The sequence below is a fragment of the Triturus cristatus genome, chromosome 8 (genome assembly GCF_964204655.1).
Source record: "Triturus cristatus chromosome 8, aTriCri1.1, whole genome shotgun sequence".
Taxonomy (NCBI): Eukaryota; Metazoa; Chordata; class Amphibia; order Caudata; family Salamandridae; genus Triturus; species Triturus cristatus.
The window spans coordinates 1425611665-1425638041 of NC_140591.1; the positions used below are offsets into that span (position 1 = coordinate 1425611665).

Below are 26377 nucleotides of genomic sequence, written 5' to 3' on the forward strand. Positions count from 1 at the left end.
TACTGTACTGTTAAACTCTTTGCAAACCTCAGTCAATGCTCTGAATATGCAGTCGGACAAAATGGATATCCAGATTACCTTAATGGATCTAATCGCAGGCCATATAGCTGATATAAATTCAAAGGTCGGAATGCTGATGGACTCTATATTGCAGAAAGGCAAAATTGCTACAAATACAATAGAGGGCTATTCTGTTTGTGGGCCAATAGTGGACAAACTAAGTACTGTACCAGTAATCTTAATGAGTATACTGAATGAAAATAAACTGACTAAAAAGTTGAATGCGGCGTCTGGAATTACACAGCAAGAGATAGCAAAGGCCAGTAGAACGAAGCCGCAGGAAGCACATGTACTAACAAACATACAGGAATCAAAGAGATTTACCCCATTCAATGATCTCAGTGAAGCTGATCAGAAATCATTAAAATTATCAAAATATTCATCAACATCAAGTATCTCAGCTACTAGTAATGTAGACTCTGAGAAAATGATAATACAACAAGATGATCCAGGCAAACTTCAGAATCTTGAACAGACCAAAAGGCAGAAGAAACGTGCTAGGAATGCCAGGAAAAATCAACAATATAAAGGAAGTGTGATCCAAATGGCGAATCGATTCTACCCAATGTTTGCCCCAAAACTCAAGGAGCAAACCTTAATTAATCAGGAGCTTATGGATGAACAAAATTGCTCTGTGGGGAATGCAATGCAAAAGGAACAACCATTTGGAGAAATCAGGGCTGTGAAAAAGGTATGTGAATCACCAGTCAATTCCACAAATAAAGAGCATCTCAGTAGGAACAAAGATCGACCCTGATCAGAGGACGCAGACCCTCACAATGGAAGGTAGCACTGAATATAGTAACCAGCTCAGAACCCATGCAGGCCGACTCACAGTTGGTCAACATACAGTGCCCGCAGTAGTTGAAAAAAAGAAAGAGGAGAAAAAATTGGACGTAGCCCTAATCCATAAACCAAATAATAAACTTTATGTAAAACAACGAGAAGTAGTATTACACAAAGCACCACAGTCAAGTTGGGATTCAAATGAACGGATACTAGTTAAAATAAAGCCATCTAATAGTATCATGATGCAGCAACCATCAGGACTACACCCAATGAATCTGGACCAGTCCACATATCAGTTACCTCATTTAAGTAATCAGGAGCAAATACAGAATGTAAATAATCAGATCATATTCATTCCACAATATCACAAGGTCCTCAGGATTGTTTGAACAGAGGTAATATTCTGAGTTTAATGGCAGCTGTCCCGCCACTGAACCACCTTAACACGACCGATCTTTGTTCTATTGAGTTTATCAACAAGGGAGCAATGAACCAAACAGAGCAAACTCTCTCTACATGGAAGTCATCCGAGTCAGACTCATTAATTTTGAAAGCAGAGCAGCAGTTTAAGGACTGGGGCATAACACTCTTCAAACCTGCAAAGAGATCTTATCCTTTACCTCTGTTATGTGCACCTAACAATCGTGTACATACACAAAGTACAACCTCAGTTTATTCTGTACTAAAAAATCCAAGAGGCGACTCGAGAGGCATTGAGATAGAATCACAAAGGAAAATTGATGTGGTAAATGACGGATCTAGAATGGCTAAGCGAAGAGAATGACATGATAATGACAGCAATTATGAATTCCAGCCAGGTTTAAAACTTTTATCGTGGAATATTGCAGGAGCAAAGAAAGAACTTCAACATAACGCGGCACCGGACGACTGAGGACATTTTGATTTAATCGCCCTTCAAGAAACCTGGCTGATCACGCCGGTACAGGTAGCAGGCTACACACCTTACATCATGTAGAGGCAACAAGAACTCAACGATATGGCAGGCCAAAGGGTGGCCTAGCCGTTTACATCTCTACTGCATTAAATACTGCATCAGTGCAGTTGCCAGCAACAACATCTGACATGAAGCTGATCAGCATTGGGCTGGGGCAGTGCAGTGAAGCAAGTACCATCATTCTTATAAATATGTTTGCACACCCAAGCAATAAGAGGAAAAAGGCACTATTTAGCAAATTAGTTAGGGTAATAACTGAAAAAAGTTTCGAGAACTCCACGTGTGAAATAATCATTACAGGTGATTTTAATTCTAACTTAATATTTACGCCAGATGAAGATGGTCACATAGATGCGGAAAATGAAATCTGGGCTGTGAAAACACAAGCTGCACCATACCTTAGGAGAATCGATCGGCAAGGGCAGAATCTAGTGACAAACTTAGAACACCTTGGTATGAGAGTAAATAATGGAAGAACTCAGAGTGATACTCCTCCAAACTTTACATATTATGGGGTGAAGGAACAGTCCACTATAGACTTTACAATACTTACCCTGCCACTGCTCGCATTAGTAAAGGACTTTTCCATTAAATATACCGTCAAAAGTGATCATTCACATCAGCGACTCAAATTATTAATCCCCCCACCAAGGCTCAGGGAAGCCCGGCCGTCAGTAGGAGTAATATCAACAATTGACCTGAAGCGTATAAGATGGACGACCAATACCCTACTTGATATAGCTGTCAAAGCAAAGGAACTGGTAATAACACACTATCCCAGGAGAGGGTCTCTGTACCCCACTGGGAAACTTTTCAATGATATCTGCTAAATGATGCTCCTACAAGAAATTGTGGCAAGAAAGCACGGCAGATGTCTCTTAAATGTATGTGGAAATAAAGCTTGGAACACAAGGAAAGAATTGAGAGCATTGGTAAAATCTACAAAGGCAAAAACTGTCTCTAACAGTACCTGGGAAAAAATAAAATCTCTTAAAAAACAGTATAAAAAGGAAATTTGGGAGAACAGAAAGATGCAACAGACAATTTCTGGTCTAAGCTGCTTTTTAATGCAAAACAGTCAAATGCAGAGGCATTCTGGGAGCAGGTTAATTGCCTCATGAGACCTGAAAAAAAAATACTTAACGCTGCTTGCCTCTCAGAGCAGGTCTGGATGCAACATTTAATAAGCACCTTTGGGAAGGTGGATACAAAGAGAAAGGAATCTATAAACATCATTAAACATCTCCCAACAAAGGATGAAAATGCAATTTTAGAGCTAATGCCTAGGGACACTATCCAACCGATTTTACATAGTCAAACTGAGCAGATTAAATCACCTTATATTGCTGGTAAGACATCGGGTATATTCTATGATGTAAAAATAACAGCAAACAGCATGATTGAAAACTCCATTTCGCAATTTACAATAGATGACGTTCTTAAAACAATAAGGTTAGGTAGAATGGATGGCTCTCCAGGACCTAATGGCATCCCACAGGCAATCTTCAAATTGGACCCGGATTTCTGGCCTACGCCTTTGATGCATTTATACAATGAGGTGAGCAGCTCTGGTATTTTACCTGAAAGCTGGAGGGCACCATAATCAACCCTGTGTATAAAGGAGGCAATTTGGAAGATCCAGCAAATTATTGACTGATTTCGCCAATGGACTCAGAAGCTAAATATTATGCCTCTCTAATTCTCCGTGATTTGGTACATTGGTCCGAAACAAATAACATAATCCCCATAAATCAGTCTGGATTAAGTAGGGGTTCGGGCACAATTACAAACATCCTAGCTCTAGGTTAATGGCAGATAAGATCATACAACAGGGGAAAAGCCTACATGTATGCTTTGTAGACTTCAAAGCTGCAGTCGATCGTTTAGACAGAGGTATTTTATGGAACAAATTAAGGCAGTGGGGGCTTCCAACGCACACCCTCTGAGCCATAATGCAGTTGTACACAAACACCTGATTCAAGTTAAATTAGCAGATGGCTCTAGACTTACGAGGAAAATACAAACAGAAAATGGCCTGAAACAAGGTTGAGTTTTAGCCCCTCACCTGTTTAACTTATTTATGGCCCATCTTTCCCCCAAGCTGGACCAGGCGAACTTACATCCGCCATGCCTAGGCCTCCTACAATTAATGCATCTATCCTATGCGGACGATATAGTTTTGTTAAATCAAACTAAAGTAGGGCTTCAAAGAGGGATTGACATATTGAGCAATTTCGCGAAGGACAACTTACTAGAAATAAACATAGCGAAAACTAAGGTCATGACAATAAGTCACCGCTTGCAGGTACGACAACAATTCAAACTAGGCAAATTGAACTTGGTGGGAATCACAAATTATAAATACCTCGGAGTAAGTATTAATAGCAGATTTAACTTTAAAACACATAATGATGGTTTAATCAAGAAAGGAAATGGATTGATATATACTTTTTGCTCAATAGCGAAGAGTTTAAGCGGTCCATCGTTCAAACCATTATTGGCTGTTGTGAAAGCGAAGCTCTTGCCGACTTTAGCCTATGCTACTGAAGTTCAATATAGCAAGGGAGCAGCAGTCCTTGAGAGAATGCAAATTAAGGCATATAGAACAGTATTTGCTTTACCGAGAAATTCCTCTCCTGCGCAGATTCGGCTAGAGTTTGGTTTACTGCAGCAACATCTTGCAAGAATGTATGCGACAATAAAACTATGGTATAAAATTCGGTTAGGCTGCCAGAATCCGCTTAATAGTGCCATTTGGGAAGCTCAAGAGAATAATTCACGATCAACTTATCACAAATATTTGCAGTTATCAATAAAGTTAACAAAGGTGTCAGAGTTATGGAACTTGAATCTACCACTCACAACATTTCAACGACAAATAAATAAAGTAGCAAAAAGACACTCGTGGTCGGAGGACAAAATAACATTCAGCAAGCGCTCTCATGCCTGGATGGTACTGCAATCCTATACGATTTTACAACCAGCGGCTTATTTGGACATAACATATTCCGTTCATCTAAAAAGGAAATTGCTAGCAATACGTCTTGGTGCACTACCGACTAATGCTGATCAACCCCTTTGGACATATAGTGGTCCGCCGTCATGTACATTATGTGGTGCTCTGAAGCAGGACTTTGTTCACCTGATCTGTATATGTCCCGTTTTAAAATTAAATCATCTTTTATTGTTAAAAAATCCTTTTAAAGATAGGGGCATACGCACCTGCAGATCTGCTATACTAAAGTGTCTTGATCCATATGACCCGCGACTTAACCGTAGATTGGTAAAATTTTTACTTTAATATGAAAAATTAATTTGAACTGGTATTTTAAATGGTATTTTACTAAAGAGATGAAACCTTTGATACATTGTTTAATTATTGTTTTATCTAAAACGGAACTGGTTTTTCAGCGGACAACCAGTAAGTCTAACATGTATGTACATTGGTGCTAATACTGTCTTGATATGATGTCATCAAAAGCTGTAAACTTTATTAATGGTAATTAATGGTTTTAATATGTACACTATATGTTCCTCTGCAGACTGTTTAATTTTATTGGAATTTTTATGGTTTTAATTAACTTAAACAATAAAGATTCATTCAATCATGCACTCCAAAATTGCCCATACCCTATCCCCGACTCATATTTTGTCAGTGTGGAGGCGGAGGTTCGGACACTGTTGTGGGATGGAGGGATGCCATGTATCACCCTAGGGAAACTGACGAAGAGCTGGTACGACGGAGGCATCGCACTCCCAGACCTATGCCTTTATCATTTGGCATCACAATTAGTGGCAACTAACCATTGGCTATACAGTCCCCCGTCGAACGTGGCATTCCGACTAGAGAGATATCAGACTGGACGTGAGGGGTACTTGGGAACCCTATACACCAAACCCCACAAGGGGAGATACTTGGGACCAATGGCTCACATGACTTCCATTTGGCACTTAGCTAACAATCGCTTGGGATGGCAGGGGAGGTTGACCAAGGCTACACCCCTATGGGCATCTCAGCAACTGGGACTACAATGCTATCAAGCAGGGTTTGATAGGTGGGATACGATAGGAATCTCCACTGTTGGGGACCTTCTACAGAAAGGGAAAATACTCACATTCAAAGAATTACAAGTGAAACACGAACTGGCATCAAAAGAAATTTTCTGATATTTACAAATCCGACATGCGCATAACACAGCCTTAACAGACCTGACGACTATCTCAGATACGTCCCCTCTGGAAGATAGACTTTTGTCTGAGCCCCTCCTGACCAAGGCCATTTCCCTTACATATCGCAAGCTGTGTAATAACCTACCAGACCCCTTCCTTACTCTCAGAGACAAATGCCAATTAGACCTAGGACCACTCGACGATGAGGACTGGCAAACCGCCTTGATGTCCCCTAGAGAGACTGCCATTAACCAACGCTTTCAAATGATCCAACTGAAGGCTCTACACAGAAAATAACTCACCAGTGTGACATTGGCCAAGATAGGGACCCGACTAGATGCGCTTTGCTTGCGTGGCTGTAATGAAGTTGACACATTTTATCATATACTATGGGATTGCCCCTACATACTGTACATTTGGGAACGAGCTACGAATAAGATGCAAGAGGCACTGGGGAATCCACTCGTACGGACACCCCCTCTGGGAATCCTGAACGTTTGGGAAGCAAATGTTCTCACAGACATAGAACAACAATTTACTACCCTGGGGTACACCCTGGTTAAGAGAGCCATCGCAATGAAATGGGGGGGGCCGCTGAAAAGCTGTTGCTAATAGGATGGGTGGCGGAAATGGACAGATGTATGGTAGCTGAAAAAGAAGTCTACAAAACTAGAGGATGCCCTAAGAAGTGGGACAAAAAGTGGGGGGCCTGGAATGTCTATCGGGGGGAACTCTGCATATCGCCAACAGTAGAACTTGAAATGCCGCAAAGAAGAACCACTGAAATGTAATACCTACTTGTGATGTTGGATATACTATAGCGTTTTTCTCTTTCAGAATTCAAACTGTATGTAATGACGATCTGCAAGTGACGATTGTTATATTGCCAATATAAATCTTATGTAAAAAAAAAAAAGAAGACACCAGGCAAGCAACCCTTCAAGAAAGCCAGCTGGTTCACTCCTGCCCTTCACGAGCCCCTTCCGGTCCTAGAAGAGATGGAGGAACAACTAAACCCTGGAAACCCACACCACCTCCTCCTCCAAACCACAAAGAAAAGGGCCCTCTAGGACAGAATAAACGCCAACGCACACAACAGCAAAGAACTCTTCACCATCGTCAAGGGAGGCGCCAGGACCAACAGTGATGTCACAGACATCCCATCCTCCAAGACCTCGGCAACAAACTCAGTACCTTCATCCACCACAAGATCAGGCAGATCTACAACAGCTTTGACACCCAAGACCCTGCCACAATGTCCGTCCACACCGCACACAAACACGCCGCACCCCAACAGATCCTGCTCAACTGGACTCCTCTTACCACAGATGACACACTCAAGACCATGAAAAGCATTCACTCCGGAGCCCCATCGGACCCATGCCAATATTACATCTTCCATAGTGCAGCAGCCTCCATTACCCCCAGGTTCGCCGCACCATCAATTGCTTCACCAAAACCGCCACCTTCCCCAACGACTGGCAACACTCCGAGATCAACCCTCTGCTGAAGGAACCGTCCGCCGACCCAACAGACCTCAAGAACTTCAGACCCATCTCCCTCCTCCACTTTCCAGCCAAGGTCATTGAGAAGGCCATTGACGCCCAACTTTCTGAGTTCATTGAAGAGAACCACATCCTGGTTACCGTCAAATCCGGCTTCCGAAGCAACAACCGCACTGAGACCGCACTCCTCACTGCCAACGATGACATCCGCTCCCTCCTTGACCGGAGCGAAACCACAGCCCTCATCCTACTGGACCTCAGCCCCCGTCAACACCATCTTCTACCACACCCTAATCACAAGACTCCATGATGTTGGCATCCGCGACAAGGCACCATACTGTATCCTCCCCTTTCTGACTCAGCGAGTCAGACTACCCAGTGCCTCTCAGATCCTACAGAGATCAGCTACGGAGTGCCCCAGGGCTCCTCTCTGAGCCCCAACCTCTTCAGCATCTACATGGCTTCCCTTGCAGCCACTGACTCAACATCGTCTCCTATGCTGATGACACACAGCCGATCATCTCCCTCACCAAAGAACCCACAGCTGCCATAACCAACTTTCACAACAGAATGAAGGACGTTGCCACTTGGATACAAGACAGTTACCCCAAGCTCAAATCAAGTACTCATTCTGGGATCCACCCCCTCAGCCTGGGACGACTTCTGGTGGCCCGCCGCACTAGGAAGCCCTCCCACCCCTACGGACCATGCAGGCAACCTCTGCAGCATATGGGACTCCTCGCTCTCTATGAACAGCCAATCCAACTCAGTATCCTCATTCTGTTTCCACACGCTCTGCCTGCTTCGAAAGACTTTCAGGTGGCTCCCCGCAGAATCCAGAAAGATGGTCACCCACTCTATGCCGGCGCCACCCAGAAACAGCTCAGGATATTACTGAATGTGCAAAATGCCACAGCCAGACTGGTCCTTGACATCCCTCGCTGTAGCCACATGACACAATACCTCCGACAACTCCACTGGCTCTCTATCAACAAGAGAACCACCTTCAAGCTACTCACACATGCCTACAAGGCCCTCCAAGACGCGGGACCTGAATAGCTGAACCCCCGCCTTGCTTTCCACACACCCGCCAGACAACTCCGCTCCGCCCAACTCACCCTGGCCTCCGTCCCATGAATCTACAAGAACAGGACAGGAGAAATATCCTTAGCCTACCTCGCCGCCAAGACCTGGAACACTCTACCCTGCCACCTCAGGCAATCAGCGTCGTTGATCTCATGGGTGAGTAGCCACATTTTACAAACCCCTGATTGATTGATTGATTGATGAAGAAATTGCAGCTGGGTATGGACTCTGCAACAGTAGCACAATTGCGAACAAACCTCACAATTAAGAATCTGTATGATTCAGAATTGATAGGTAAATTTAAATGACCCACCAATATTCCAAAAGTGGGATTCTGACATGGGTTTGTTGCTGGGCATTTATTCCCCAGACTGATAGGATTATTTGAGTTCAGGTGGGTTAGGTGAGCTTCTGAATCCCTATTGGCTCACATTCCTCCTTGCGCTGCACTAAAGGTCACGACCACTTCAAGCCTCATTTGGCAACTTAATTTTGAAGTGACCACCTAGTACTCAGTTTAAGCAGCCTAAACCCGGCAGGCATGCAGACATGCTCTCCATGGACCATCCCCTGTTATCTTTTGAGCCCGGTGAAGTACCATGTGCTCACACGCGCTCCGACGCAGTGCACACAATTTCTGTGTGCGTATATGCTGGTTTCTTTCGGCTTTGGTGGAAAATACAGTAAAGACTTTTGGAACCCCACATTACCTCCTATATCAAGGAATTGGCAGTATTTCCCGCTCATTATAATTTTCCTTATAGAAATTCTGAAAGCTATATTCCAGTTGAACAGACATCACAGTTACAATATTGTTACCTGTTCTTTTGACCGACCAGGATTCAGGGACAACTACCTTTCTTCCCCATAGAGGCTTTCAATCACCCCTCTCCTTCATTTCGCTTGTTTCTGGCTCCTCTTTATCTTAGGAGACCTGATGATGGTCCCCCCATCTACTTGAGGGAACGAAACGTCATCAACTACCACTAAGAACCCTCGATAGATTATATTATATTATATATAAATGTGCTGTGCTGTTGTTGTTTTTAAGATACACAACTTTGATCACTGGATTTGTTCAGATGTGTATCACTTTGATGAGAGCACAGAGCACATTCCTTACTACACACCCACTGCGTCGTGACAAAGTAAAAGTTTTTTAAGAAAAGTTCTGTATATATGATGAATTTTAATGAATGATTAAAATAACCATTTGATTCATTTGTGTTGATTGTATTGTTTTCAATTGTGGGACCAGTGTTTCTTGTACATGCGTTTACCCAAGGTCCTCAGTGATCCTTGGGTTCCCTGGTTTACTGCAACTTCCGCCTAATTCCAAAGACAAATGTTTGCAACCCTCCAAACCATTGGGGCCTCGTCCACTGATCTATCACAGGGGATAGGACTGAGACTCTAAAGCATTAGGAGGTCGATGAACCATCACAAAGGGCCGCTTAGTGGAAACATTGTTGGGTGCAGCTGTATGACTGGACTACTAGAGGCTCCTCACTGGTCCAACTCAAAGGGCTACTTGTTTTTTTAAATCGATTCACAACACACACATTTGACAGATATATCAATCATATTTTACCGAATACCTAGCACAATCAGGCTCACAGAGCAATGCGAACCTCACACTTGAGATGAATTAATGTGGTTCCAGTAAATAATTATAGTGTGTATTAGATCTATTTGATGCATGTCCATTGTTTGTTTTTGAAGTGTGTCTGGAGAGAAAGGGCGTCCCTGAGTCAGCATATGTCATTCTTGCAAGTCATCGTCAAGTTTGTTGTCTGTCCTTGTTTATGCCATATGATTCTACTCTACCAGAGTCCATTCCCTAAGGCCAGTTTTTGGCCACGAGATGCATTTATAGTGAAGAGCAGCACCCCTCTTGGCCAACAGCAGAATTAAACCAATTTGTAGCTGATCTTTGTCACCTTAAGCAGCAGAAGCGGAACCAGCAAATATATTTTCTGGACTGGTGTTTTGAAGGGGCCAGACACCTCTTGCATTTCAGATACAATTGCACTCCAATAGTCTACCATCACACTACAAGCCCATATCATATGGAAAAGGGTCAGCTACTTTGCTCGGCTTTGGCATCTAGGACATTATGCAGACCTACCAGTGTATATGCTGATTGAGCTAAGAGTTATATATATTATCTGTCCAGGACATTAACTGGTTAACTGCAAGAGTTGCTTCATGATCCACAGCTGGGACTGCTTCAAGGTCCCACTGTGGGGCCAGTCTGTGGATCCACCATGGGAGAGATTCTCCTAGCAGCCACCACTGAGGGCCACGACATGGAACCACTACTGAGGGCTACTTCATGGAACCATCACGGAGGGCTGCTCCATGGAAGCATCAAACGGACCTCTCCATGGAACCACCACTGAGGGCTGCTCCATGGAACCATCAATGGCCCCACTCCATGGAACCACCGCTGAGGTCTGCTCCATGGGACCACCACTGAGGGCTGCTCCATGGAATCACCACTGAGGTCCGCTCCATGGAACCACCACGGAGGGCTGCGCCATGGAACCATCAATGGCCCCACTCCATGGAACCACCGCTGAGGTCTGCTCCATGGGAACACCACTGAGGGCTGCTTCATGGAACCACCACTGAGGTCTGCTCCATGGAACCACCACTGAGGTCTGCTCCACGAAACAACCACGGAGGGCTGCTCCATGGAACCATCAATAGCCCGCTCCATGGAACCACCACTGGGGTCTGCTCCATGGGACCACCACTGAGGGCTGCTCCATGGGATCACCACTGAGGGCGGCTCCATGGAACCACCACTGAGGGCTACTCAATGGAATTACAACTGGGGCCTCTCCATGAAACCACCACTGAGGTCTGCTCCATGGAACCACCATGGAGGGCTGCTCCATGGAACCATCAATGGCCCCACTCCATGGAACCACCACTGAGGTCTACTCCATGGAACCACCACTGAGGTCTGCTCCATGGGACCACCACTGAGGGCTGCTCCATGGAACCACCACTGAGGTCTGCTCCATGGAACCACAACTGAGGTCTGATCCATGGAACCACCACAGAGGGCTGCTTCATGGAACCATCAATGGGGCCTCTCCATGGAACCACCACTGAGGTCTACTCCATAGAACCACCACTGAGGTCTGCTCCATGGAACCACCACTGAGGGCTGCTCCATGGAACCACCACTGAGGGCTACTCCATGGAATCACCACTGGGGCCTCTCCATGGAACCACCACTGAGGGCTGCTCCATAGAACCACCACAGAGGGCCACTCCATGGAGCCACCATTGGGGCCACTCCATTGAACCACCAATGAGGGCTGCTTCATGGAACCACCACTGAGGGCTGCTCCATGGAACCACCACTGAGGTCTGCTCCATGGAACCACCACTGAGGGCAGCTCCATGGAACCACCACTGAGGGCTGCTCCATGGAACCACCACTGGGGCCACTCCATGGAACCACTACTGAGGGCTGCTTCATGGAACCACCAAGGAGAGCTGCTCCATGAAAGCATCAATGGGGCCTTTCCATGGAACCACCACTGAGGTATGATCCATGAAACCAAACCACCACTAAGGTCTGATCCATGGAACCACCACTGAGGGCTGCTCCATGGAACCACCACTGAGTTCTTCTCCATGGAACCACCACTGAGGGCAGCTCCATGGAACCACCACTGAGGGCTGATCCATAGAACCACCAATGAGGGCTGCTCCATGGAACCACCACTGAGGGCTGCTCCATGGAACCATCACTGAGGGCTACTCCATGGAGCCACCTCTGGGGCCACTCCATGGATTTACCTGGGTGGGAACTCTCCAAGGATTAAGTCCATTGATTCCCTGTTGGTGTACTGGCACTTCATGCTTCTACTGAGCACACTCACTTCAGCCTCACTCTGTCTTCCCTTTGCCAATAACTTCAAATACATTAAAAAGATACCTTTTTGAACATTTGTATTTTGGAAGAGCAAGAGCGCCACTGCAAAATCCATCCCCTTCCAGTCTGCTCAAAAGGCGACCATTACAGATTCTTCTGTATCACTGCGTGCAAACCCTCAACTTTATCATTTCTCCATTTACCAAACACACTCAGCGGACTCTCGGCACAATCTAGCCAGAATCATTCTCAAATAAAGAGAAAACATGGGAGGGGAGAGGAGCCTCTAATGTTATTTCCAAACACTAACCCCATTTCATTCCTTTTACCAAAGTTCCTTTTAAATTCTACCTCCTACGCCTAATCTTCACTCAGAATGTAATGAAAACTTCATAAATGGTTATTAAAGGCATCAAGCACACCAGAAACTACTGAAAACCAGTGAGGTGACGCTGTGACACTGCACAGTAAACACATTTTGAGTGCTTTGGTGGAAAAGACACGTTTTACTTAAATCCTTTCACTACTTGCCTAATGTGGACAACCACAATCAGAACAATAAAAATACAGAACATGTAAGACCTTCCCATCCGCTGCTTCTGAACCTAAAACAGGAAACTCTTCCCCGAAGGCCCGCAAGTAAGTGGGAGCAGATGTGCTTATGGTCCGACTGACCAGCTTCAGAGTTGATGGACTGACTCCCTGAGATAGCAGCTCGCAACCCAAAGACTGATCATCGAAGACCATAACTAGGCACCGTTGGCTCTGAATCTTATAGACACTCCTTTTCAGTCTGCTATGAGTGCTCCCTTTGTCCTGCCATGTTCAAGGGTGATGGGTCTTTGAAGATGAGGTCCACACACTCACAACACTTAGTGGACCAAACGATGAAATAGATTTGTGATAAATGCTATCCTTCCGCTAACATATTACATTCTCTCTTTGATTTCAGACTGCAACACAAGCAATGGTAAGTGAATTTTCATATTAATCTTTGAAGAAAATGTTGTTTTCATTAAATGACTTCCTGTCCTTGTTCAGAACCCCGAGACACAGCTAACTTAATATAATATGGCGATCCTGTTGCAACGGATTGTCGCCTGATCGTCTTTTCAGGGGAATTAGAAGTGAACTGCCAGTGATTACACCACACAGTTTTGAAATATTCCATAGATTCACATGTTCGATATATTCCCTATAGTCAGATTGGGAATCCTGTCTACTAATGGTAAGTACCAGTTAACAATCAGCTATCACAGTCAGGAGAGTAGCCTCTCAACCTTATTATGTGATCCAAGCTCAAGTTAAGGAAGTGGAAAGGTTTTGACCTCAACTCCCCACAAAGGCTGCCACATTTCAAGATTTTAAGGCCAAAGTGAAAAAAGAAACAAATAGGAAGAACCACATAAAAGGAAACTAGGGAGAGTTGCATGTTAATCTATGAAAAATGCCAAAACTGAAGAAAAATTTCTGCATCTGAGTAGATCCCTCGACCTGGATCCTTCATAGATTCACATGCTTGTATGACGACAACGTAGTGCTTAAAAAACATACTTGGACAATAGGAATGAGGCCTAGCTTAGCTGAAAGGTTCTTCATTACTGCTTGCCCTACTGCTGTCTCGGGTTTTGTCTGCACATCACAGCAGTAGTGGCTTGAAAGGGTGGCTGTTGTGGCTCGAGTAACTGCTTAACAAATGTCTATCAAGAGGAAACCTGCAAAGAAATCAGTCGCCATCATGGTCCTCCCTTTTTTCTTATAGATATTATTATTCATTTTCCTGACAATATACTGCCTGCTGCTGTCCGGTCGGTCACTTCTTACTTCGATATTCTTCTGCAGATGCGTCAGCAATAGACACTAATAGGCGATCTGATATACAAAAGTATTTAGATCTATATGAGCGACATTTTGAAGTCTCGAATTGTACTTGGGGACTACTATGTAATGTGACATTTTATGTGAAATGAACTGAGGGCCCTATCGGCCACAGTAGAGTGAAGGTATACAGCTTATTGACAGACCAAAACAACAGTCCCTTGCACATGCCAACAGTATATATTATGTATCATTGACAATAATAAAAAACACTCTTGTTCCTCCGTTGAAACAGTCACTTCAGTTTATTCTTGAGATCCTTAGCCAACACGTGTTTCGTCGCACTCAATTGTTGTGCGCAGCGACTTTGTCAGGGCTCTAATCTCTTTGTATGGATCCTCAGTTCCGGTTATTTGACCCGGAATGGGTTCTAGTACTCCAGTGATATTTGCACAGTATAGGGCAACAGTGATTACTGTGTCCAGGATTTATTGTATTCCAAAATTCTTCCAGCGGGGCTGCCTCCGGCGTGTCCCCAGTAGGACTTTTGCGGACATGCCGGAGACAGCCCTGCTACTGAACAGAGGGTTTGTGTTTAATCCAGCAAAGACTTTGTTGCTGGCAAGAGGAACTCACTCAGCCCCCAAAGAGTGGTTTTACTATACTACATCGTTATTCTTCATGATGGATTTCTGTCTTATACACACACAAGATCCACACAAAAAAAATAATTCTGGAATACACTAAATCTTGGACAGAGTAATCACTGTGGCCTATTTTTATTTTATTTATTTATAGAGTTTTATATAGCTCGAACGTGACCCTTGGGTATCAGAGCACTTCACAGTTACATGAGGTAGGTTTGAGATACAGCTTGTATAGCAGCATTAACATATATATATATATATAATATTCCTGTACATGTCTATCTTCTCGGTTTCAAATAAAAAATTTTGGAACTGATTATTGTACAAGGTGTAAAAGTATTCCTATACAAATGGTTCCGATGTGTCTTTTTTCCGTGATTTCTACATCAAAACAAGTCCCGAGTAGTACAGTACCATTAAAGACTATTCTCAGCTTAACTGGTTTATCTGTCCATACGTTGGTTTTCTGTGTTCGTAACACCTATATCACGATGCTGGTGATGAACAGTCTTGCCTAAGGAAGGAACTTTCTCATTAGGAAGATCTTCACTTCCCTCTTGAATGTTGCCGTGTTTGGAATTTTTCTAGTGTTTGGTGGGAGTTCCAGATTCTGGGGGCTGCTCCAGAGAAAGCTCTGTCATACGGTTTCTTCTTCCGAAAAATGGATGGTTTCAGCAACAGCACTCTGGCACTCCTGGCTGGTCTGCTTCCTCCTGATAGCTCAATTTTCTGGGCTAAGTACCTTGGTGTTTTGTAGTGGAGCGCTTTGTGGGTAATACATGCTAGTTTAAGTTGTATTCTGGCTTCGTATGGTAACCAGTTTAAAGCTTTCAGGTGTGGGGAGATATGGTCGTATTTCCTAGATCCGCTAATAAGTCTTGCGGACGCATTGAGACATGCTTTTAGTGGTGCTGTGGAAATTTTTGATAGACCTGCTAAAGTTGTACATCCATATTAAATCCTTGAAATAACTAAGGACTGGACTGCCAATTTGAGGACCGCCGTAGAAATGAGTGGTTTCACTTTTCTAATATAGTTCAAGTGAAACCGGGCACTTTTTGCCATTGATTTGATGTGGATTTTCATGTCTAGGTTCTTATCCAGCGTGATTCCTAGCGATTTCGCTGAGTCAACTAGAACTCAGTCAACTCTGTCTTTCAGCCCTATACTGTGCAAATATCACTGGAGTACTATAACCCATCCCGGGTCGGAAATACAACCGGAAATGAAGATCCATACAAAGAGATTAGAGCCCTGAAGAAGTCGCTGCGCACAAAAATCAAGTACAACGAAACACGTGTTGGCTAAGGATCTCAAGATAATACTGAAGTGACTGTTTCAACGGAGGAACAAGAGTGTTTTTTATTATTGTCAATGATACATAATATATACTGTTGGCGTGTGAAAGGGACTGTTGGTTTCGTTTATCAGTGGTTATCCACACATTGGGGAGGAGGGTGGCTCTCCCCACCCTTATGCACCGCAATCATAATTGTACACTAGTATATAATCACTGCGTATTTCCCAGGAGCGCCATTACCCTTCACAATCCACCGACTAAGAAGTCCAACTTGTTGACAGAGCTGGAAAGGAGTCTGCACTTTCAGAATGTGAGTTGTCCACAGAACAGCTGTGTCCTTAAAGAATCTTAGGTCTGGCTCCTGAATAGTAAATGCCTTCAACTCTCCAACCCTTATCTTGGAGGTTATCATGAGTAGTAGAGCTCCTTCTGAAGAGAGATATTGAAGGAATGCATCGAGAACTGGTGCAAAAGGGCTTTTCACCAGAGCCCCTGCACTGGGTTCTGTTTCCATGCTGCACCCAGTTCAGCCTCTGGCAGTAGCAGCCCTTCATAAATCCTCACATCTGTGTGGAAAGAGTGATTGCACATTAGGCCTCCTTCGCTGTGGAGATCGCCACTAGTTGCATCCAAATTGAGAAATGTCTAAGTCCCAACTTGACAAGCTGTGAAGAGTATGACAAGAATTGAAGGGGACTGACAGATAAAGGCTCCAGTCCTCGTCCACATAGAGAATCTCTGCGATTTTGACCTGTGAGTCGTGGTCGTGGATTGTGTCTGGACTGCTCTTACTACTGTTATGAGTACCAAATCTGGATCCCCCATGAACCCCCTTCCCCACAAGGTCTGGAAGGCAGACAGCTAGCACCACAGCTCCATCGGACCTGCAGCTAATCCTTGAGCAGCGGGACAGACCCTTCCTGCTGGAAACAGACCTTGGTGACACCTCTGCTGAAGACACCCACCCTTCACCCTCAGTGCCCAAACAATTATCGTCCTATTTCCCTCCTCCCATACCCAGTAAAAATTCTCAAACGCCTGCTCAGTAGAACTCTGTGTACTTTTTTGGAAACTAATCTGAGATTTGAAGATGAGCAATTTGGCTTTCGACCAGGCCATGGGACAGGGACATCACTAGTTGTGGTCTTGGACAAACTTCGAATGCGGGCAGACAGAGGTCAGTCAACTGTTTTGATTTTGCTAGACATGTCTGTTGCATTCGACACGGTCAATCACAAAATTTTACTTAGAAGACTTGCAGAACTTGGGCTGGAGGGCCTTGCTCTTAATTGGCTTCAATCCTATCTGGAGAATAGGCAGCAAGCTGTGTCCCTCCCCCCCTTTCTTTCTAAATTTAGAACGGTTCAGCATGGGGTCCCCCAAGGGTCATCCATTAGCCCGATCCTTTTTAATATTGACTTAAGACCACTGATTCCCATCATTAAATCCTATAACATTAAGCTGGTGAATTATGCAGACGACACGCAGCTCATCCTGTCTCTGGAGGGCAGAGAGTCTACATTACTCAGTGACTTCCACGAATGTATGCAGAAGACTGCTAGTTGGCTCAGGGATAATTTCCTGCAGTTTAATGGTGGGAAAACGGAAATACTGCACTGCACAGTGAAAAAAATCCCTTGCCCACTTCCAGGTAAATTCTGGCCCATCTTGGCAGATACGCCTCCCACACCAGTGGCTGCTGTGCGTAATCTGGGGGTAGTTTTCGACAACAAGCTGAGTATGGAGAAACATGTAAATAAAACAGTTGGAACCTGCTTCTCCCTCATCAAAGCCTTGCGGAAAATCATTCCCATGTTAGCTCTGTCAGCCGGGGCTCTAGTAGTCAGAAGCGTTATCTTGAGCCGGCTGGACTATTGTAACGCCCTGCTTCTCGGTGCACCCAATGTCCTCATCAAGAAACTGCAAAGAATACAAACAATTGCCGCAAAGTTAGCTTTAAAGAGGAGGCGGGATGACTCTGCATCCGCGGCTCTTATCGATCCTCACTGGCTCCCTCTAGCCCAGAGGATCCAGTTCAAAGCATCATGTATTGTGTTCAAGGCCCTTCATGGACTCGGACCTCTGCCATTTCAGGAAAAATATGCCTGGCACTCCCCATCACAAACTCCTCGTTCTTCTACTGCTCACCTGCTCCGCACCACCAGAGCAAGAACTGCCAGATTTGGAGGGAGAGCGTTCAGCTGTGCGGCGGCACAGCTGTGAAACAATCTCCCACCCAATATCAGACAAACAGAGGAGTTCCTTCAGTTTAGCAAAAAACTTAAAACTTACCTCTTCCCCAGGGTGTAGTGCTTGCAGCGCTTGCGGTGGGAAAACTGTGTGCGTGTAGAGCAACCTCTGTCTTTCAGCACCAGGATACACGTGGGGTGATAGAGCGCTTTATAAATTCTGGTTACATTACATTACATTACGTTAAGCAAGAGTCCGGAAGAGGGCCTAGCTCTGCCTCTTCAGTAGGCAGGATGCCAGCTGCAACGATGCTGGGTTATGGTAGAGTATCTGTCTGCGTTCCACGGTTAGAAGTTACCAGTCTGGTTTGATGGCTTTTGAAGTACCTACTGATAGGTGGGATGCTTTCGGGTAGCTATGTGCTCTATAAGTGTTTGTAATAATAATAATAGGTTCTAGAGATCCATGAACCAGAGTTACCAGGTGCTACAGGACAATCGCGTAGGGTTCTTGTTTCATTTCATGATGCAAGGAATCTGGGGGAATGGCAGAACATCCTTCACAAATATTCCATACCAAGCAACTGTGAAGACTTCCCTTCTACTGTCCCGGTGCCTCCACTAACAGGAGAATACTTGACAGGAGACTAGAAAGTTGCAAATAGGTGGTATGGTTGAGTACATCAATGCTCGAACGCCAGATTCAGCGGGCTGTTCTCCAACTTGGGTAATTACATTTTCTCCCGGAATGCGACAGCCATGGAGTTTTGAGGAACAGGTTGACAACACTTTTGAGTCTGACTCAATTCCATAGTTGTTGGGCCTCTTGTAAAGTAGGGGTAACCTGGTACCTTTTCTTTGACGATATAAATAATGCAAATAATATTGCCACTTCTGATCCTACCATCTGTCTTTCAAGCCCATGGGAAAGAAGCATTTGCAATGCAATAGGTCACCATTTGCGAGAGTTTGAGCTATTGGCATTGTAAATGACAATGGCCTTTATTTATGTTTTGAAAACGTGCAAGCGATGCGTAAACACATACTTTGTACTTATAGTTCTTGATGAGAAGCAAGGCTGGCAGTAACTGCACCTCGTTCACTGCCAACCTTGCTTCTTGTAATCAAGGACTATAAGTACAAAGTACATGTTTCCACAGCGCTTGTAGGTTTTCAAAACACATAAATAAAAGGCATTGTCATTTACAATGCCAATAGCTCAAACACTTGCAAATTAGAAACCTATTGCATTGCAAATGCTTGCTAAATACTGTTGACAAAACTAGGCAACTAGTGGATATTCCAATCAAGATTTGCTGTTTGGGTTTAATAAGAATTAGACCACCAATAAAGATATTTTGCTCTACCCCACCAAAGAACACACTGTATCTAAATGTTGAATGGGTTGGCCACAACCATTCTTTGCAGAGATATAATTGAACTGTCATTAAAAGCTCAAGATGGCCAGATGGATGAGCAAAGCCAAAGCCACAGGGGCAGACTTAAAAGAAATGCTATTGGTTTTCTTCCAAACGGCTGCTGCCACAAGATTGCTAAATTAAATTTGCTGCCTAAAAATACTACATACACATGCAGCTCCGAGGCTAGATACAAGTCTGAATGTGTGTGGACGTTCTGCATGAAAATTACATGTGCTGCATATCAAAGTATTCTCTTTTTTTTTTTAAACTACATAGTTGTGCTAAAATAATTAAAGGAAAACTAAACTTTGCCTTTAAGCACAAGGACTATAAATATTACTAGTAGAAAGATGATTTAAAACTACAATCACACCAAGGGATGGGGTTGCCCATTCTTCGGCTACCACTCGTAGGACGTTCTCCCCAGCAGCTAGTGCAAGCTATACAGTAAGGACACAGTAAACGGTCCATTCGTTATGGGAGGTTACAAATGCAGACAAGGCGGTACCAAGGAGGGACAACTAAGCCTATTCACAAATGAAAAGTAACGATTTCACAAAGACAGTAACAGGAGCCAATTAAAAAGAAGGGTGGGAAATGGGCGGGGCTTCTATACCATACCTCAATACAGCATGCCTCGCAGAGCAGTGCATGTACTGCCCAGGCTAGGCCTAAAAATGAATTAAGGAATTGTTCCACAGACCAATGCCCAATCGCGGCCAGTTTCTAAAGATTAGCACCCAGCGCTCTGAGCAAGGTATCTGGCATCAAGTAAAACTGACTTGTTGATGGAATGGATTGCCATTGAAAAGACTCTACGTGGTTTGCCACAACTGAGACTCTTGCGTTAGTCAGTGAATTACCTGAACTTTATCGTCTCAACTTCCTGACACGTCACCCTCCACTAAGCATCCAATTCCTTCTGGACACACAAGTGAAGACGACTGTCTGTGATCAACAGGGTCTTGCACACATGCTCTTTTACTACCCCACACTTCAATCGTACTGGAAAAACATCTTTGATTTCATTATAAATATTCTGGACATTACCGCCTCACCTGAATTCTCTCATATAATACTAGGACAACTTGTCTCAAAACTAACTATGGAAATAGATAAGAATCTCGTAGACTTGATGCTAAAACTGGCCTGTAAATTGATTCTCTCCAAATGGAAGAATTCTAGTGTAGTGTCCTTCTATGTGGCACAGCTGGCTCTCGTTCCTTAGAGGAGCACATAATATCTCCTTACAACTCACACCTTGGCGTTCCCCCAACAGACCTATGTAGGACTTGCTCAACAAAACTATTCCCTTAACCAAACCACCCTAGAATGGTATCTCTCCCACTTCAGCTTGACACAACGATATTCTCTATTGCTCACTCCATCCTATCTTTTACCTCACCGAATGATGCAACTCGAAGGGACAGATAATTAGCTCACTTGCATTACTTTATATGAGAAGTTAACTGCTCAATGTTATTTTCAACTGTGGGCTGTAAAGATGAAGCATATATGATGTAGCAGTCTATTTCTGCTTCTCGCTTTAGCTTTCTATGCTCTTTTCTTCCTGTTTTCTCGTCTTTCCTTTACTCGTGCTCAATCTTGACTCAATAATAATGCACAACCTGTTCCTGTGTTTATCAGTGTCTCATATATTTGATTATGCAAATAACTAATAAAAGTATTTGAACACAAAACAAATGGGGAAAAAGATCACAGTTCTTAATCCAATTGAAACAGAGTTTACAGTGGGTGCGACTCTATGAGGGAGGTTTACGCTGAGGTCATAAAGTATAAACCTGAGAGTTTCACAGATTAGAACCCATGTTTCTAACAGCTGCACCAAGCACAGCACAGTCTGCAGGATCCATAACGTCTCCTTTGCTCAGATTAGCAGGTTAGACGGTTGTCGAGGTAGGCATGTCCCAAAGGGGTTGCTGGCACCACGCATTTCTTAAAGATTCAGGGGCATATTATCAAGGACTGCAGTAAAATTATCCCCACTTTAAGCGGCAGGAAACTGCCGCTAAAGCAGCGATACTGGGCTTGATAATATGCCGCAGAGAATTCCAATAGAAGCCCATGGAATATTTAAGCAGAATCCCCTTGCAAAGTATGGATTCGGCAGATAGCGAATCCCTCGAGACTGTACTGACCAAGGATGAGATTTATTGTGCTTTGAGAAACCTCCCTTCTGGGAAGGCTGCCAGGCCAGACCAGATTCCATTAGAGTTTTATAAAACCTTTGTGGATGTGATTGGATCTGATCTGGTGGATATCAATCGCCGGGCTCAGGAGGATGAGGTGGCACCTGAGTCATGGGCCGGAGCAGATATTATAATTTTTTTGAAAAAGGGCAAAGGACCCAGGGAACCTGGGTCTTATAGGCCAATTACACTGATAAACAGTGATGTTAAAAAAAATTCTAAAGCCATTGCGACCCATTAAATCGAATTATCGGGAAAACAATCCACTCCTGTCAGCATGGGTTCATAGCGGGGAGGGGAACAACGCAACACATTTGTCGGGTAATAACTATGTTTGATGCAACGGAGGTCTCAGGGGACCCTATGGCGGTGATGCTTTTGGATGCTGAGAAAGCATTTGATAGGGTCTCCTGGGACTCCCTCTGGGAGGCTCGTTGATGGTTTGGTTTTGGGAGGGGATTCATCCAAGCCATCCAGATCTTGTATAGAGCACCAATGGCCCGGCTAAGATTAAATGGGTATATAGTGCACCATTTTTGATTAAACGTGGCACAAGGCAGGGCTGAACCTGCTCCCCCCTCCTGTTTGCTATATATATTGATCCCCTAATTCGATTGTTTGAGGCTAATAATGGAATTGAGCCCATTAACAGCCAAGGATTGGAAACAAAAATTCTGGCATATGAGGACGATGTAGCCATCGTTACATCTGATCCCTCAACTGCGCTAGCTGCAGTTGAGAAGGCAGCTCATGATTTTGATAGATTCGCTGGGTATGCCCTAAACATGCAAAAGACGCAGATAGTTAAGAACGGTAAGGTCGATCTGGATGATGGTCTGGTGACAGAGTCAGCTGTTTATTTGGGTATTGATATTACGTCTGAGCTGGGGAAGTTAGTGGCAATAAACATTGAGCCTGTAATCAGGAAGGCTAAATCAGATTTTGATAGATTTAATAATCTACATATGTCTTTGGAGGTTGCTGTAATGTGGTAAAAATGATGTTTTTGCCCAAAATACTTCATTTGTTTCTGGCAATACCCTTAGAATTCGAAAAACGCTGGTTTGTGGCACTTGAGAGCATAGTAAATAGGTTTATTTGGGCACATGGCAAAACTAGGAGGGCTTTCCGGCTTATGTCACTACCTAGGGAGAGGGGAGGCTTTGCAGTCCCTGATTTTAAAGCTTATTACTGGGCTGCTACCCTCCAATATATGAGTAACATAAGCGGCGGGTGCACAATGGATCCCCGGGGTGAAGCAGGGCTACCAGATGTGTATAAGCTATTGCTAGGCGATGATGCGTCTAACTGCTTTATGAAATTTAATGAGTCCAGCTATTACAAGAAAACAAGTTTCAAGACCTTGATGGCAGCTTTTAAAATTTGGGCAGCACTTAAAAAGAAGACGGGTCTTGGGAGAATACATTTTTACACCCAGCTTTATAAAAACCCTGTGCTTCCGGGAATTTTCTCGGACACGATTATGGCAGAGTGGGCGAGGCGGGGTGTCCGGGCAGTTGGGGATTTAGTACGGCCAGACTGAATTCACCAGTTTAGAGATATCCAGGGTGAGTTTGGAATCGAGAAGACACATTTTTTTAAATATTTGCAACTGCGAAGTTTTCTCAGTGGGAAGGTGGGCGGGTTGAATGGCTTTAACAAAGTTAAAATCATGGATGTTGTTAGAGAAGGGAGGAACTGTACTATAAAGAGATTGTATGCCGAACTCGTAGCTCTTAAGCAGGATGATATGGAAAACATGGGAAGAAATGGGTTGAACGACTGGGCATAGAACCGCATAGATTTCTGGATTAATTCGAACTGGGACAGACAGTGGTGTGCTCCGCTGGGCTTCAAGCTCAGCATTATAAGGCAATCTTTTCACTCTACTATACCCGGCTAGGATTGCACAATGGGGGGGTGGGGCAGGTGGGAGTTAGATGACCTCGGTGTGACTCAATGGAGGCCGATATAATCCATATGTTTGCATCCTGCCCACGGCTTGAGATCCTATTAAATTCCATAGAGAAATTTATGGATCAGACCTTAGGCGTGAAAGCTGTGCTAACCCCTGCTTTAATACTCCTCGGGGTAGGCCGCAACGGAGGGCAAGATCCATATTACCGATTCCTCTTCCTGGCTATGGCTGTTGTCTGGATATGCATAGCCTCGGCCTGGTTCATTTCAGCAATGGCTCGCCCGGCTGCTTGCTATGTTTAACTTGGAAAGAGGTATTTATGAGAGAAGGGGCAGAAGAGGGAGACTGTCTGGCAGGCATATTGGGGCTCTTATTCTAAGCTGGAAGGAGGCTCAGGCAACCAATGGTCCTTGATCTATCGTAGCTTTGGGGTGTAATTAGCTATCCGCTAAGTCTTATTTTTTATTTTTCTTTCTGATTTGATTTGACGTTACTGCCTGCCATGGCTAAGATTTATGTTTTTTTTTTAATTCTGTTGGTTTAATTTGTAAATTATGCCTCTTGTGTTCTCCAGTGCTATTTACTTGTATAGCTCAATGTTTCTGTAAATATGAATGAATTCTTTATTATTAGGTAGAACTGAGCATCCCTCATGTCTATAACATCTGTATAACTGTGTGCTGTTATATATAAAAGCATAATATAAATATTTGTTTATAAAAATTTAAAAAAAGAAAGTCAAGGCAGGTGCCCCACCCTTTGAAAGTCAAGGCAGGTGCCCCACCCTTTGAAAGTCCAGGCAGGTGCCCCACCCTTTGAAAGTCAAGGCAGGTGCCCCACCCTTTGAAAGTCAAGGCAGGTGCCCCACCCTTTGAAAGTCAAGGCAGGTGCCCCACCCTTTGAAAGTCAGGGCAGGTGCCCCACCCTTTGAAAGTCAGGGCAGGTGCCCCACCCTATGAAAGTCAAGGCATGCGCCCCACCCTTTGAAAGTCAAGGCAGGTGCCCCACCCTTTGAAAGTCAAGGCAGGTGCCCCACCCTTTGAAAGTCAGGGCAGGTGCCCTACCCTATGAAAGTCAAGGCATGCGCCCCACCCTTTGAAAGTCAAGGCAGGCTCCCCACCCTTTGAAAGTCAAGGCAGGTGCCCCACCCTTTGAAATTCAAGGCAGGTGCCCCACCCTTTGAAAGTCAAGGCCTACAGATGAGGTACTTGTTTCCAAACCCAGCAGCAACACTATTCACAAGGACTGTCACACTGCCCTTGACTCACAGAGGCTCCAGAGCAGAGACACAGGTTCCAGTTCCTTGGGTACATGAACAACAGTCAGGGCATTCCAGACACATGGCTTCATCTCTCTCTGCCTGGAATTCTAAAGGTGAATTGTAAATCCGTGAAGGTGTGTTAAGCTAACACTCCTCGTCACCACCACAGGGTGTTTAATGTGGTCTCCACCAGGCCACTTCTCTTACCCACATCACCTCATGCTGCTCTGCTGAGTCTTGTTGAGCAGACAATAACAAAGGTCCCTTGTGTGCACACAGGAGAACCCAGACTTCTGGAAGCCGGCAGTATGCATGAACTTCCTGGACGCGTTCCTATCGTTTGTGAAGGAGGTGGTGACCGAGGACAACCCCGAGTAAGTATAGGGGTGGATCTGGCACAGACAGAGTACTGTGAAGTTTCAAAATTGGGGTGTACCTGATCTAAACTCCTTGACAAATACATGTCAAGTTGACAATTGTGTGTGAGACTTGTGTGAAAATTGTTCAGCTTTTTAAAAGGTCACCTGCACATGAAAAGATTTGTAAAAAAATGTTTGCCAAACGAAGGGATTTTTTTTTCAGCGAAATCAACACTTGCTGGCAGTACTCTTTCAACAATCAACATTCTTAAATTTAAACTTCAAAGTTTGCGGAAGTAAATCTTCACTAAGTCACATCCATTAGTTTCTACAGACTACATTCTGTGGGGTGATAATGAGCTAGAAGAATGACCCCTCCAGACTGAGACAGCATCTTACATTGGGTAGGCCTGGCACCAAGAGGTCATCTTTCGTCAGACCGCGGTCAGAATTTAACAGTAATAGTTAGTGAGAGCCTCAATGGTAAAAGATATACGTAAATTTGCATTAATCGATGCGGCATCACACAAATGCCTTGCTGGTGTCCCCTAGCCTGTTGTTTGGGCCTAAAAAAAAAGAGTTACGCCATCGTTCATCCAGTTCTCCAGTGATATCTTTTGTAAATAGCCTGAATCCAGAGTAAGTTTAAAACCGCAATAAACAGTCAAGAGACCAAAAACAGTCTTAGTTTAGTAGCACATCCACATCATTTGAAACAAACAACTCTTCAGCCAATGAGATGGGTGCACTGAGCTCTCTACTCCCCCTAGCTGCTACTGTAGGTCAGATTTAAT

At 44.3% G+C, this 26377-nt stretch overlaps 1 protein-coding gene across 10 annotated transcripts in view; it reads left to right on the plus strand.

Annotated features, from left to right (window-relative positions):
- The window catches only part of LOC146805867 (decapping and exoribonuclease protein-like), a 142175-nt gene that overhangs the window by 86809 nt on the left and 28989 nt on the right, over nucleotides 1–26377 (plus strand). For all 10 annotated transcript variants that reach the window (XR_014967926.1, XR_014967923.1, XR_014967922.1 and 7 more), the window contains 2 exons: nucleotides 13413–13430; nucleotides 25504–25598. Coding sequence is in view for 4 of the 10 variants with exons in the window: in XM_085623196.1 (XP_085479322.1) it covers nucleotides 13413–13430; nucleotides 25504–25598 (113 nt within the window). In the remaining 6 variants the exon portion in view is untranslated. The remainder of the gene's footprint in view (nucleotides 1–13412; nucleotides 13431–25503; nucleotides 25599–26377) is intronic.